Here is a 15,201-nt window from a genome sequence, read left to right on the forward strand (position 1 = left end):
ATTTTTGCTATTTTCTCATTTTTACTCATATTTATTTTCTGAATCTTGATTTGAAAATATAAAGACAGCACATATCTAAGATGATCTGGTTACATATTTCATTGAATTAAATTGTAGTTTATCAGATGCTGGGTAAAACAAAGCATTACGTTGAGGACCTTCTGACCATTTCACATTTAGCGAGGCTCATTAAACTGTGATCATTCTATGACATTTCTGTGTGTCGTGTTTAGAACATACCTTTCTTCCATCCATCCGCTTTATCTCTGACGGGGTCACGGGGCTGCCCAAGCCTAACCTGGCTACTGTTAGAAAAGGGCGGGGTAAACTCCAGACAGGTCGCCAACCTGTCTCAGGGCCACATAATTACACCCCCATTTACACTCACATGCACACCTGGTGATACTTTAGGGCAGGGGGGGGGCCACATCCAGGCCTCGAGGGCCGGCCTCCTGATGGTTTTCCAGAAACTCTGCCTTATCTGCTGCTGATGGCCTGGATCAGGCGTGTTTACCCAATAAAGAGCATGTAGGACAAAACAGGGCACCGCTGTTTTAGAGCAGCCAATTAAGCTACGAAGCATGTTTTTGAACTGTGGGAGGAAACCGAAGTGCCCAGAGAAAACTCAAACATGCACAAGGAGAGCATGCAAGCAGAAGGGTCCCAGCTGGGATGTGAGCCTTCTCACTGTGATGTGAGAGTGCTAACCTCTGCACCACCGTGCAGCACCCCAGGTGCTGGAGCAAGCGCCCCGCCCCACTGACCCTGGGAGGTTGGTTGGCAGGGAACTGGGGCAGAGGAGGCCGCAGCTTGCTTAGACATTCAAAACATTACGATAAAAAATAACCTGAATGTAAAATTGTTCTGTACATGCTGATCCAACCGAAGGTCTGAGCAAAGACCACATCACACAAGTCATCTCCTTGTTCCCTTGAGAATGTATTTAATTAACCTTATTACTTTTGAGGCTCCGGATGAACCCTCTTGCATCTCAGACATCCTCTTGTGCTTATGTCTCATCCCTGCTCAAATAATTGGTTGACTAAGAGGTGATGGAGTCACTCTATTGGGACCGTGTTGCTGTTATCCCTTGTGCTATCTTAGATGACCCCACCCTTCCATTGACGTGTTCTCCCTACCATGACAAAGGTGGATAAAGGTGGAAAGATTTCATGTAATCCATGGACAACAGTGAAGATCACAAATCATTGAAGGAAAAAGGTTCAGAGCACTGTCTAGTGGGTCTAGATGACCCAACTCCCAACGTTAAAGTGCCTAGGATAGCACAAGGGTTAAAAATGGGATCTGCTCCTTTTGATTTCCAATAAACAGAGATGGTTGAGATATAAGTTGAAACACATGTGGATGAGTAGTCAAACACTTCACTCTTCTATTTAATTTCCCTTCAGTTCTGATCAACTCTACGTCGGCCAGTATTGTGCAATTACTTCCAAACTACATGTCAGATGTTTCATCTTTATTCACATTTAAATCTTTAATGTCATTGCTGCCTTGGAACATGACTCCTGTATTACTTTTAAATGATTTTTGCATCCACTGCAGACGTTAAACACGGTTGCTGGAGCCTATCCAGCCCCTGGATAGGGTTCCCTTTAACAGCTCATGGGGCTGTTGTAATGCAGGGCTTGGTGTAATAGTAGTACAGTTAGTTTCTAGTACAATGAAAACCCATCTTAAATTTATTTTAGGGTTATTAAGCCCATAAAAATGAAAATGTATCTACTTAAAAAGAAAGACATCTTATAAAAAATACGTAACAGACATCTTATGACCCCTGTGAACGAATATACGACTAATTAGCCCTTTTAGGAACACCAAATGAAATAAGCAGAATTCTATTTTCTTTATAATTTCAGTCAAATCAGTTTAAAAAGAGCTGAAGATGATGAACTATCTGGAGAGAATAGATTTTGTTTGGGCCATTTTCCATTTGTTACTCACTCTGATCATCTTTGGATCTTTTTTTTTTTAAGCGTTCCCAGTGGTCTGATAATCCCGTTTTTAGTCCAAATCAAATTTTAATCGTAATTTTTTTTTTGTATTTGTTCTCCGTCTTGAGAAAAATTCCACAAAAACAAGTTAAGAACACAATTTTTGGAGTGAGCCCTCATAGTAAGGCTGTTTTAAACAATTGGTGGTTAATCCATTAAAATAAAAGTTTAGTGAAGCTGGAATGATTCCTAAGAGGTCATTGGTAATGTCTTAGATTTTTTCATTAAACAGGGGTTACCACTGTTCCGATGCGTTACACTTGTAGTGAAGTCATCCCAGCTCTGACCTTTAACATCAAGAAGATGACATGTGAACATGAATGAAGCATCTGCTGTTTGGCCATAAGGAAGAAAGCCAAACATTTCAAGCAGAAGTCTTTTTCTGTTTTCAGACACTGCATGATAGTAAATATTAATAAGCTTTGGTTAAGCTAACAGTCTGTTCTACTCATGTTTTTCTAGGTTTTCCATGAATTTGTTCTGTTTGCTCACATTCAAGTCATGCTAGTTCCTCACAAAAGGCCACAAGCACTGATCCTCTGCAGACCTTACAGAGATGAGGTCTTTATTTTGTATGAACTATCATTTTAGCATTTTAACCTCTTAACCCCTCATCACTGGTTTAAAATTGAGACTGACCTTCTGCCCCAGCCTCTTCAGTGGAGAGTTCAGCTCACAGACACTCTGTGATCACCGCCATCACACATGAGCAATTCTCCAGAGACTCCGCCGGCTCTGACGGCTCCACACATCTCCTCTGTCTCTGCAGATCTGCACCCCCGACCTGGTGGTGTTCCTGGCCTGTGCCAACCACAGATTAAAGGAGAGGCTGCAGAAACGGGCCGAACAGCAGGGGAGACCTGACGACAACCCCAAGGCTATCGACCGTCGCCTGACCAACTTCAAACAAAACACAATTCCTCTGGTCAAGTACTTCCAGGAGAGGGGCCTTATAGTGACGGTAAGTGTGGCACAGAAAGCCCTCCTGTATTGTCAGAACAGATGACAAATCTGTTTTCTCTGTGAGTTTTTGAACATTTTCAGCATCCGTCTTCTAGATCGGTCGGCAGTGGCACGCACCGTCCAACTGTGGCACACGGGGTGTGTCGTCTGTTTGTATTCTTTGGATGTGAAAAACTAAGCAGGTTTGAGTGACAATCTCTTCTCACGATGAGCTTTTTTTCTTAAGGAAAGGGTTCATTCACGCAGTGCTGTCACCATGACACAATGTACATTACTTTCCGTGTCAGCCTTCATGAACGAGCGAGTCTTTTGCTCGGTGAAATAAAAACGTTGTTATAATGACCCCTTTGTTTTGCCGGTGAGATAACAGACGGGCCGGTGTGAGGGCCTGTCTGTGGAGTGAGCGGGAAAGGTTCGAATCTGATCCGCCAGCTGTTGCACATGTTTATGACAATTAGCTGGTTTTTTTGGTCATGTTTTTGTCGCCACAGCGACTGACATTTATGAAGTTATAAGTTCAGTTCGTTGAATAATAACCAAGAAAGGTCAGATTAGAGCGAGACTTTCTTTCTGTTCTGCCAAATGTCCACAAAAAATTAATACTACAATACCCCATTTACTGGGTGTGGAAAAATATGAAAAAAGATGCTTTACAATTGTGAAAAATGTATATTACTATAATTGGCAAATTATACATTTAATTTTACATGCAATAAAAGCACCATCACAAAAATAACATACATTAATTTACTCAGGCCCTGTCTCGTAATGTAACAAAAGATAAATAAACCAAAAACAAACACTTGTTTTTAAATTCAAGAAATATTGATGTTATTTTGTTTTGACTTATCCAATCCTGGTGTTGTTGGTGTGACAAACCTCAACGAACATAAATGCAGTAATATCTCTGCTATGGGCTATGTTTTCTGACTTGTATAAGCACCTTTTAGAGTAAATGCCAAAATGTGTTTAAAAAAGCTTTTTGACCTGCTGTTTATAAATTGAATACATTTCAGTTACATTGGAAAAGTTTTTCTATTTCTTTGTTTTAGTGGGGGAATGTTGGCACAAATTCATAAATGTATTCCTCACAGCATTTATGCAGGAATGGATTTAACAATGATGGCTGTCGATGAAGTTGTATTATCAACGTTTCTATCTCAAATTTGAACATTTTATACTTAACCAATGTATTTAGAGTTTTTTCAGAAGACCAAAAGATCATTTTAGTGTTGCCTTTCTTATAATGCTTAGTTTGGCTACCGTGTATTTCTTTATAAAGTGTCTTTACAGTTTCATTTATTTAGTCTTGGATTTCTTTAATTAAGCATTTATAGTTTTTCCAGTGCCTTTTGAGAAATTCCTTGAATTCCTTGAATCAAGGATCGGTACTTGTCAGCCAATTTGGCTTTATTCAATTCAAGCTGAGACTATAACAGTTTGCATTTAATTTTATTCCATCTCATCAAAGCTGCTTAAGATCTTTTTATAGAAACCCCAGGATTGTGTTTTTCCAGCGTCATTTATGCGTCTCTTGATTCAATACTCTGCTGGATGCGACGGTTAAAATCCAAAGAAGAAAGCCAACTTTCTCCTGTTAAGATTGTAAATTGATGGACAAATGTCTTAACAGCACTTTAGATGCCATCAACCTTTACTCAAGCTCCAGAAAGGAAAAACAAAAACAAGAAAGTGTTTTCAATGGACTGAGTCATTCACAGACCTCCTCTAAATTATTCAAAGCCCGGCATGTGAATAATTCAAGGAAGTTTTGTAAATTTTTCGTGGTCACTGAGCCTAAAGCCTCGTCGTTCACGTCTGAGGTCTTCCAATCCAACTTTAAATCAAGAATCTGGAGTCAGGAGCAAAGCCTCTTTGCTTGTTTACTTCATTGTTTAGAATCAGATCTCAGTGGTAAACGTGTCTTTAATGGAAGGAAGTTACCAGGATTATTAAAAAATGTAAACTGTTTTAATAAATCAATAACATTTCTATCCAGCTGGGATTTTGAATGATGCAGGAACAGTTTTTCTGTGAGGACTATAAAGCCTTTTGATTTTAAATTTTTGGGCCTTTGTTTGTAAAAGGGTTCCATCCGATTGGTCTATGATGTAAAGAAGTTCATCCGATTGGTCAAATACATTAAGGGATTTGTTTGTTACATTTAATACTTTGAGCTGCCATAAGATTGTTTTAGCCTATTTAAGGTTGCCATTTATTGAAGGGTGTAACGGTTCACTAAAATCTCAATTTGGTTCGGGTTAGAATTTCATAGGGCTTGGTTCGATTCATTTTAGGTATTTCTTTGGTACAAAAAGGCAGAAAGACTTTTCTTTCAAAAAGCATTTATTGGTTTTACATAGGGCTGCACGATATGAGGAAAACTTGCGATATGCGATATTAGTGATCAATATTGCGATAACGATAAATTTGCGGTAAATAAACAAATAGAAAAATAAACAAAAACATCATTCCCATTTCATTGCAACAGTTCAAAAATAATACTCCAAATGACCCTCATCGACATGGGGGACAAACGTCAGGGTGGCTAACCCTGGTCCTCAAGAGCCTCAACCCTGTCTGTTTTCCAATTCTCCCTAGACTGCTCGATAATGATAACCAAAATCAGGTGTGTTCAGTCAATCAGGATGTGAAATCACTTGAGTCAGCCAATCAACAGCAAGCTGGTTAAGGAGAGCTGGAAAACAGGCAGGGTTGAGGCTCTTCAGGACCAGGGTTAACATAATAGGCCTCCATCTGATTGGTCAACAATGGGAAGGCGTCCATCTGATTGGTCAAAGCATAAAGGGATTTATTTGATGTGTTAAATCAGGGGTGGGCAATTCCAGGCCTCGAGGGCCGGTGTGTCTGCATGATTTCCAGATAGTCTTGCCCTACTCATGGCTGATTACCTGGTTCAGGTGTGTCCAGCCAATTAGAACATGCCAGAGCAGGGTATGCTGGAAAACATGCAGGAATGCGGCCCTCAGTGCCCACATCTGTGTTAAATGCTTCAAGCTGCTAGAAGATTATTTTAACACATTTTGGGTTTGCGATTTATTGCGATATTCGCCGTCTTTTGCGATAGGCATATTGCAGAGCTGGATATTGCGATAACGATAAATTTGCGGTATATTGTGCAGGCCTAGTTTTACATAAGTAAGGGTTAGTGACCGACAAAGTGCGTTATTACTTTTTAACGCACGCCGTGGAAGCCTGAACCGTCCGACGCGAAGTGCGTTAAAAAGTAATAACGCACACTTCGAGAGCTATTAACCCGCTTATACCATGGTAACTTACAAAAGCAATACATATTAACCAGTTTTTAGTCCTTAATTCTTATTTTTTTCCGATTTGGAGATGCGCCGCATCACATAACATATAGTTGGCGTCGCGCAGCACCACTGCTGCAGTCAAGATTCGGCGATATATATATATATGCTGACCGTCCCGATGGTTTGAATAAAGCATCAGTTCATAGAGAAAGTTCACCTCTTACCGCTTGTTTTTGTCCAGATGATGAAGCAAAAGGTTGTTTTAAAGAAGCCGGCGCAGTGATACAAAATATTTAAGCTAGGTGACCGGAACTTCCCGTGCGGTTATCAGGTTTTAATGCACACCCAGCAGCCAATCAGAATTGAGTATTCACCTGGACCATGGTATAATAATAAATAAAATTGACCTATGTAGGTGATCTGCTAAATAAAAGAATACAACTATTAGCTGTCAGGAACAAAAACTTTGGATACTTACAGTATTGTAAAATGTAAGTTACACCTTTTTTGTTTGATAGCAAGAGACTGGACAAGATTCACATTTACCCTTTTATTGTTCATATTGTAATTTGTTGACAGACCATGTCATAACAACATAGAAAAAAACCACTGCAAACAGTATCACAAAGGGAAAAAAAAGGTAGGACAATATTCTGTCCAACAGTACAGGCAGTGCAGTAGGAATTGGTGTGGTCTTCCTACACCTCTTGTCATTCCTGTATGTTAGGCCACAAATTCTCATCCACATCACAGCGAATATCCTCTCTTGCAATGCAGCGAAATATGTTTGTCACATTATGACAACTTGGTCAACCATTTTGCAGTTAATGACTTATACGATGAACTAATGACTAGGTGTTTTGAGGAGTAAGACTATTGCACAGTGAACTATATAATACATTTTGATCAACATGACATAAACAACTGATAATGTAGCAAAGAGCAGAGAATTGTACATAATCATTTGGATGGATGTACCAAAGCAATTGCAACTTGTTCAAAGAAGTGAGAAACTGCTTATATGATGTGCGCAAGTGACATCATGATGTGAAGTTTCAACAAATAGTTTTGGGAATTTCATTCTGATCTGAGAATTTTACTAAAGTGACTGAGAAAAACTGTAACACTGGCCTTAAAAAATTAACTTGCAAATTTTTTGCTTGTAGACCCAATTTTTACAGTTGGGTGATGCCATTTTAAGCGCGTTAGCAGATGTGTTACCTGTGGCATGCGCGCTTTTCTACACGGAACCATGTTGACACACAACATTCGACTTATCCAATTGTCTTTCCCCTTCATGCTGACAACAAAGCCACAGTGTTCCCACACAGGGAATGGAGGTAGATGGGGGGTGGGGGTGTCCTCCAACTCTGTCCTCGCGTCTGCATTAGCCATTTGCGATATGCATATTGCACAGCTTGATATTGCAATAACGATAAATCTGTGATATATTGTGCAGGCCTAGTACAAATGAAAGATTATTTAAAACATTAAAAGTTACAGATTTCATCTCAGTTTTGTTTCAGGCTATGCGCTAGAATTAGGCAGACTTTTCAATAGAGAGTTTTGTAGAGTCTGTTTATCCTTCTATACTTTGGAAAAAGCTGTAACCATTAAAAAGCAGCAGCTCAGTTTGTCTGTCTCATTTTTGGAATGCCCATCCAGAAATGGACCGGCCTTCAAAAAGTGCCAAATATCTTATTTAGATGCAGCACAAATAATATGGTCTGTGTCTTAATGTATGCATGGCCTGAACCCTGTCTGGCAGGTCCATGAATAATGTAATTAACCTCATGGCTTGGTATTCGCTCCGACATACACAATTGATGGTGGGACCTGGTGGGGGCCGGCGTGGTTACGAATTCTGTCAGGCGCACAGCATGGACTCAGCGCTCATGGCTGTGATGGAGATTCAGAGTTTAACAACCGACACGGCCGACTAAGAAAATCTAATTCTTATTTAGTCTGAGTAGAAAGCAGCTTCTCATTGTAATGTGTTCAACATTCATGGAGACCGTCACTCATCTGCTGCCGGGAAAAATGTTGTTGGCATTCCCAGAAAAGCTGGAGTGTGAATGTCCGTGGGAATTTAGAAATCCGTGGAACTGTTGAATGTGATTGTCAGATGTACAGAAGAGACAGACATTATTATTCTACCTGAGCAAAGAGTGAGTGATGGGTTTAATGGAACATTTGGTACCATTTGTTTGCAATTCTGGTCCACACACAGCTGTAGAAACAAAATGGGACGCAGGTTTCCAACCTCTACTGAGCAGCAGTGGATTGTGGTTGTGCTGATGACCTGTGGGATCTCCATCGGTTTGTCTTTTGTGGTGCAGAGGATCATCGACTTATCCCTGATTTGTGCCAGTCGAGTGCTAATAGGAGATGTTGGCTCCAGAAAACAACTGCCCACTCCTGACGTGGGAGTTCTATTGATCTGTCTGAGTCTCAGCAAAGATCCTTCTTTCTAGCAGCTGAGGGAATACTGAGTACATCTCCTAAATTTACTGGCATTAGAAAGTCACTTGGTTTCCACGACTGTCAACCCTAAAGGAGAAAATTTGATTTAGCTGTGGTTTTATCACAGGGAGCGACTAGGGACAGCAGGTCATTAAGCCCCTTCAGTGTTTTTTCATCTGTTGGTTCTGCAAACACGTTAAGTGGTGCAGCAGTGCTGGCTCATAGTTTACTCTGAGCGCGCATGCAGTAGTTTTCCATCACCATGTTGAAAAATGTATGTGTCAATAAAAAGATGTCACCTTACTGATTATTAAAGCATATGCAAATTTTCAGTCTGAATACACTCAAGCGGACCCTGGTACAGGACCGGGTTCTGCTCTCTGACCCATCTTTGGCTACATTATAAGGAATTCTCTTAAAAAACGATGTTATAACACCACAACGATGAGACACAGCTACTCATTGAAATGTGGTCAGACTCATTGAAACAACTTTTATTATGGTCCACATTGCTTCTCACTGTTTTCCTGACAGTCTATATGCCATAAACACTTATCTATGTACCGTCTTAGCCGTCTTGTTACCAGTAACCGCCTTGCAGCATGACTCCCCTATACCAAAGCACCAAAGTAAAATGTGTTGTACCTGACGTTGATACAGACGGTCAGAACCGGTCAGCCAAAACTAAAGTTTAAACAAGTGAACTATCCCAGCAATGACTGCAAAGCCCCGCCCTCGTAATTCCTGGCCAATGACTGAACACACCTTTAGTCGTGTGGTTTTGTTTACAAGCTTTGGTTTGTAACAGGAAAGTCTGCTTGACGGCAGTCTGAATACAGACCAAAAGCAAGGTTTAGGACTCAATCCAAATGATGTTTCCAGTCTGAATAAAATCTTAATCCGTTGTTGTTTCTGCATAAAGGTAAAAAGACACAGATCCTGACAATATGAGTGTTTACTGATGACTGTCTGCTGTTTTTCATTTTTAATAGCATCATAGCATTTTTATCTTAAAAAAAAAGAATCTTCAGCATTGGGGGTTTGTCCCATTTTCTTTTGAACCGACATTTCTCCTTAAAAAAAATATTCACAGCTACAGCTCACTGTTTCCCTAAGGAGTAAAAATATGGAGAACTGTTAAATTGAGTAACAGCAGTGTTGTCTCCCTAAAAGCCATTTTATTTAACTCTTTCTGGTAGAAACTCTTCCAAGTTTCCTTAACTTCTGGAAAAAAAAAGAAAAAAAAAATTGATTACAAAACCCTGCAGTTCATTTTCTATCAAAAATACCAGATAGACCAGCTCAGTGGCCTTCTGGTAGAGTGTCCGCCCTGTGACAGGAAGGTCGTGAGTTCAAATCTAGGCCGAGTCATACTAAAGACTCTAAAAATGGGACCCAAAGCCTCCCTGCTTGGCATTCAGCATTTAAAGGGTTGGATTGGGGGGTTAAACCACCAAATGGTTACCGAGCACAGCTGTGTCTGCAGCTCACTGCTCCCCCAGGGGATGGGTCAAATGCGGAGAACAAATTTCACACACCTAGGTGTGTGACAGATAGTGGGACTTTAACTTTAAATGTGTGGAGGTTCAAAGAACACATTCGGGGATTTTGTGTTATTGTTGTGGTTTTGCCTGTTGTATTCCTTGTACTTTTCTTCTTGTGCTGTTTTGTCCGCAGTCTTGTTTTTAAGCCCCAGCGGGTGGTTGTTTTCTGGAGGACAAAGTTAGATGGAGCAGATAAACAGAGAGCTCGAAACCAGCTGACGCTCTGCAAAAATAGCTAAAAAAAGGGAGGCTGCACTTCACATCTGCAGGTGACGAAAAACCACAGCCTCATTATGACCCCAGCATACATGCATAACAAACGATAGATAGATAGATAGATAGATAGATAGATAGATAGATAGATAGATAGATAGATAGATAGATAGATAGATAGATAGATAGATAGATAGATAGATAGATAGATAGATAGATAGATAGATAGATAGATAGATAGATAGATAGATAGATAGATAGATAGATAGATAGATAGATAGATAGATAGATAGATAGATAGATAGATAGATAGATAGATAGATAGATAGATAGATAGATAGATAGATAGATAGATAGATAAATAGATAGATAGAAATTTTAAAGTGGATTGAAAGGCAGGTATAAGTATCCAATCCGTACCGGTCGCATGTGCGAAAATGCGTCAATGTCCGGGGGCACTACCGTTCTTTTAAGACTTTAAAACCGCTGCCAACAACAATAATCACGTCTTCAAATGTCACGGATAGGATTAGGTTCATGTAAGTAACATAAGACCCGTGGATATGCGGACCTGAAGCGTGGCTTATTCATGTTCCACCGCAAAAAAATTGCTGATGTCCAGAGTTTAATCAGTGAACTTTCCAGACAAGAATTGCAAACCACATGACTATAAGAATTTCTGTCAACGCCTGGCCAATCACTGATGAGATCTTTACAAGCTTTGGTTTAAAACAGGAAAGTCCGTTTGACAGTAGTCTGGATACAGACCAAACACAAGGTTCAGGACTTGGCCTGGACCAAAATGACTGTTCCAGTCTAAATACCCCCTAAATGTTGTTCAATGTTATCACCCCAAAAACTGAATCTTAAGCTAAAAGTCCTTGTTTCAAGAAAAAGTGTCCTTTCTTATGCCTTGCAAGAAAAATAATCAAATGCATTTTTCCATATAAATACAATTAGTTTAAAAAAGTATATCTTAGTGACTAGAATTTTATTTTTAAAATAATAATTCTTAGTTAGAGCTTATTTCCTAACACCATTGGCAGATTTTCTTTGCTTTTTTAAAGAAAGTGTGCCTATGAATGTTTCACCTGTTTTTGCAGTGCAGTAAGTGGGCTTCTCTAATAGGAAAATCCCAGATGAGGAACGTCAGTCTGAAGCGATACGTTTCTGCTGCTGCTCAGTGGAGGTCTCTCTGCAGGTTGATTGCTTTCCCCAGCAGATGCCAAAAGTGTCAAAGTAATCACTTCCTATTCATTATCCTCCTGCTTTAAAGAAGGAGCAACTCCACTAAACAGGAGTGAGTCATCATCCACATCATCAGCACATCGCTGACTGTGCAAAGTGAATTCATTGGATTCTTTCAGCTGTTGTTCATTTGAACCTGCGGAGGCAGATGAGGCTCATCTGATGAGCTTTCCTCTCAGGTGTTTGCAGCCCTTTTAGAGTATTCCGGTTACAGTTGTTGAGCTGTTGTTATGTGAACCAGTGAAGAACATGTATGCAGACAAGTTGGCATCTAAGTCAATAAGCTGAAATTGCAGCGAGTAGAGATAATTGTTTGTTGAGGCCACGACTGCATCGGGCTGTCATTCTGGGAAAACAAGCTGATCTAATTAAGTTTTCCCTGAGCTTGTTCGGCTGCGGCTCCCTGCCCACATGCTGTTAGCTGTCACACAGAAATGAACAAACAAAAGAAGCCCGCTCCATCTTCCCGGGCCTCTCTGGGGAGACTCGTAAAGGACTGTTTCATTATTAGAATCTGGGAAAAAAGGAGAAACTAACCTGAATTTCAACATCCATCCATGCATCTGTCTTTCCACAGGAGATGAGTAAAGCTCACCAACCTGAAGAGAGTCGCTCCTCACATCTATTTATGCTGGCTTGGTCTATTTCTCGTTTTTAAAGAAACACATCTCCAAGCTACACTTTGGAGGTGATGGAGAACAGTGAACATTATGTAACGTGCACCAAACTGCAGCTCATGAATTTCTTTAAACTGACGATCAAACAGAAGTCAGACTACAGAACAAAAAACTACAGATTCTAGTGTTTAAATACAGTTTTCTGAGCAGAAAGAAACTTCTGCTTTATGTTTCATGTTTCAGGAGGAGAGTTTTGTCACTAAAGGCAGAATCTTCTATATCTAGAAATATAGTCTCATTAGAATCCAACTCTTTTTTGACATTGAATTTAAAACGCAGATTTTTTTTTTTACTTGTTTTTATATTAAATTTGGCAGCAAAATTTCACCTGCCTAAATACACCTGTCAAAAACTTCACCTGTAGAAATTCACCCGTAGATGTAGTCGTCTTCATGACCCAATCAGCATTAAATTGAATTGAGCGGCTCTTAGCCAATCGAATTAAGCTCCTGTGATCACGTGACCCCAGCAACAGCTGGCAGCAACCAGTAACAGGTAGCTTGTTATTTGGCTCGGTGAAGATGAGTGATGAGTTTCTGCAGGCAGAATTCTGCAGGTGAATATTTGACAGGTGAATTTTTGACAGATGAATCTTTCCATGTGAATTTTGGCAGGTGAAATGACAAATTTGCAGGATAGAAAAATCAGTGTTATAATTTCAATGTCAAAATCAGCTGGATTCTGATAAGTCTACATTTCTTCCACAATCCATCAACGTATAATCGCAGAGTCGTTCTCTGTAATTACAACATAACTTTTCTCCCTGTTCTGAGTAAGAGCTTTTATTTTAGCTGAATTGTATTTATCATGATGAAATCAGTTTCTTTTAAACAGGGGTTTCATTAAAATAATTTTATCAAATATGGTTTTCAAAGGCAGTTTCTGTCACAAAAATGCCAGATCCAATTCAATTTGGCTGGAAATAAGAACGACTGTACTAAACAGCTGGCTTTAAACACTATTTGTGGGGTCACTAAGGTCATTTGAGAGTCTATAAAACATCTGGTGTTCTGTCATAATTCAAAAAAGCAATGAAATCACTGTTTTTCTGAGGTTTCCCATCTCCAAGTGTATCCACCTGCTCTGTTCAAAGGTTCCTTCACTTTTTGTGTCTTTTGGTTTTCTAAAATAAAAACTGACAGTAGATTAACAAGGGTTTCTGCTCCAGAGAAGTTAGCTCTGCTAATTTCTCCTTGGAAATTAAATTGTCTTCCAAAGAGTCTGTTGAGATTCTTGTCCGGCTGAGTGAATTAAAGCGAGCGGCCGTGTCTAAACGGATTTAAAGACACCGGCGTTTGAGAACAGAGACTTTTCTGCGTTATGCAGATGTGAGGAAGGCTTAGTCTTCATCAGCGAATCTTTGAGTCGCAGGTGTAAGACTGTCTTCATCAACAATGAGCCCCTTTCCTCATTTAGTTTGGAACAAACAACTTTGCTGGGAATCACACACCCGAGGCAGACGCAACAAGAAACGGAGGGCATTCATGTATTCAGTTATTACCCTCATGCACAAACGCACTGTTTGCCTTTTAGCTGCTGTCGTGGCCCCTGATGAAAGTGGAAGAACGGCCACGCAGCAGATTAGAGAAGAAGGAGAAGTCTGCATCAATCCGCTTCCAGTTCAATCACAGAACAATTTCGTCATGGTCCATTTGCTGGTGCTGCATGTGCGAAGGAAGTCGGCCTTCCTTTGAATGCTCGGAAAAAGAGCATCAAGCGCAGCTCATTGATGCTGTGCTGTGAAAGCTTCCTGTGCGCGCTGAATGCAGAATGACCCGGGTGTTCGGCTCCCAGCGACACTTCAAACTTCTCATTAGGACTCTCATCCTTGATGTTATAGAGGAATAAAAGGCAACGGTGTCATGTTTCTATTCAGGACTTTCTCAGTCTCCAACTTCTACTTCTTACTGTTTAAAAAAATCCCATTGTTAGTATTTAAATGTTGTTGTTTTTTTATGTTTTTTAGCTGGATGCAGACCGAAATGAGGAGGAAGTCTTCTGTGACATCAGCATGACTTTGGACAACAAGCTTTTTTCCTCCAAAGAGCCTGCAGCTGGTATGAGGAGCTCCTTCGCAATAACAGACATGCCTCACCAGATGCAATTTCTAGAGTTATGCAAATTACTCTAATCTTGATCAGTTTATTATAGACATAAGAGGCTCTATTTATTTTACTCAATTACCTGTAAGTGATTTAGCATTTTCTTTTGAACACAAACATTGTTTTATATCTGCTACGGGTTTTGAAAAGCTGCACACAGACAGCGAGCAGCTTCCTTTGCCACGGGGGCCAGATTGAAGGGTATTCACACAGACTGGGAGCAAACTGCAAAATGTCATTTAGAGGGATGACAGTTTCCTTGCCGAGGACCACATTGTGTGTTCCAGTCCACACCATTTAGGATTTACATAATCAACATTGATAGCTTAGTTACAGCATTTGTAGACTTGCACAGAGACGTTATTCTGAAAATCTAATCCTATCCAATTTTTTCTCCATTTTGTGAAAGTGTGTCAGCTCGCTCGGATAAACTGTAAAACTCTCTAAAAGTCACATTTGAATCTATGCAATCTACAGCTTGTGAGATGCAGTTTCAAAACAAATTTACTCCAGAAAAACTAGAAAGATATTATTCATTTACAGACAATGATTTATGAAACCACTTCATTAATACGTTGGTGATTTTGTGTTGCTTCAGAGTTTGTTTTACTAAGCATGGAGAAAGAATTGTACTTGAAGAACCTACAGTTCTTTATTATGCCTCATAGTCCATGAAAGTTTCCACGTTTCACTGGAAAGATACC

At 40.0% G+C, this 15,201-nt stretch overlaps 1 protein-coding gene across 1 annotated transcript in view; it reads left to right on the forward strand.

Moving 5' to 3' along the window:
- ak5 (adenylate kinase 5) overlaps positions 1–15,201 on the forward strand; it is a 107,160-nt gene that overhangs the window by 34,490 nt on the left and 57,469 nt on the right. Inside the window, exons 6-7 of the mRNA XM_004078698.5 lie at positions 2,782–2,973; positions 14,362–14,452. Of these exons, the coding sequence (XP_004078746.1) occupies positions 2,782–2,973; positions 14,362–14,452 (283 nt within the window). The remainder of the gene's footprint in view (positions 1–2,781; positions 2,974–14,361; positions 14,453–15,201) is intronic.

Source organism: Oryzias latipes, chromosome 17, assembly GCF_053564925.1.
Source record: "Oryzias latipes strain Hd-rR chromosome 17, Olatipes_Hd-rR_3.1".
Lineage (NCBI taxonomy): Eukaryota > Metazoa > Chordata > Actinopteri > Beloniformes > Adrianichthyidae > Oryzias > Oryzias latipes.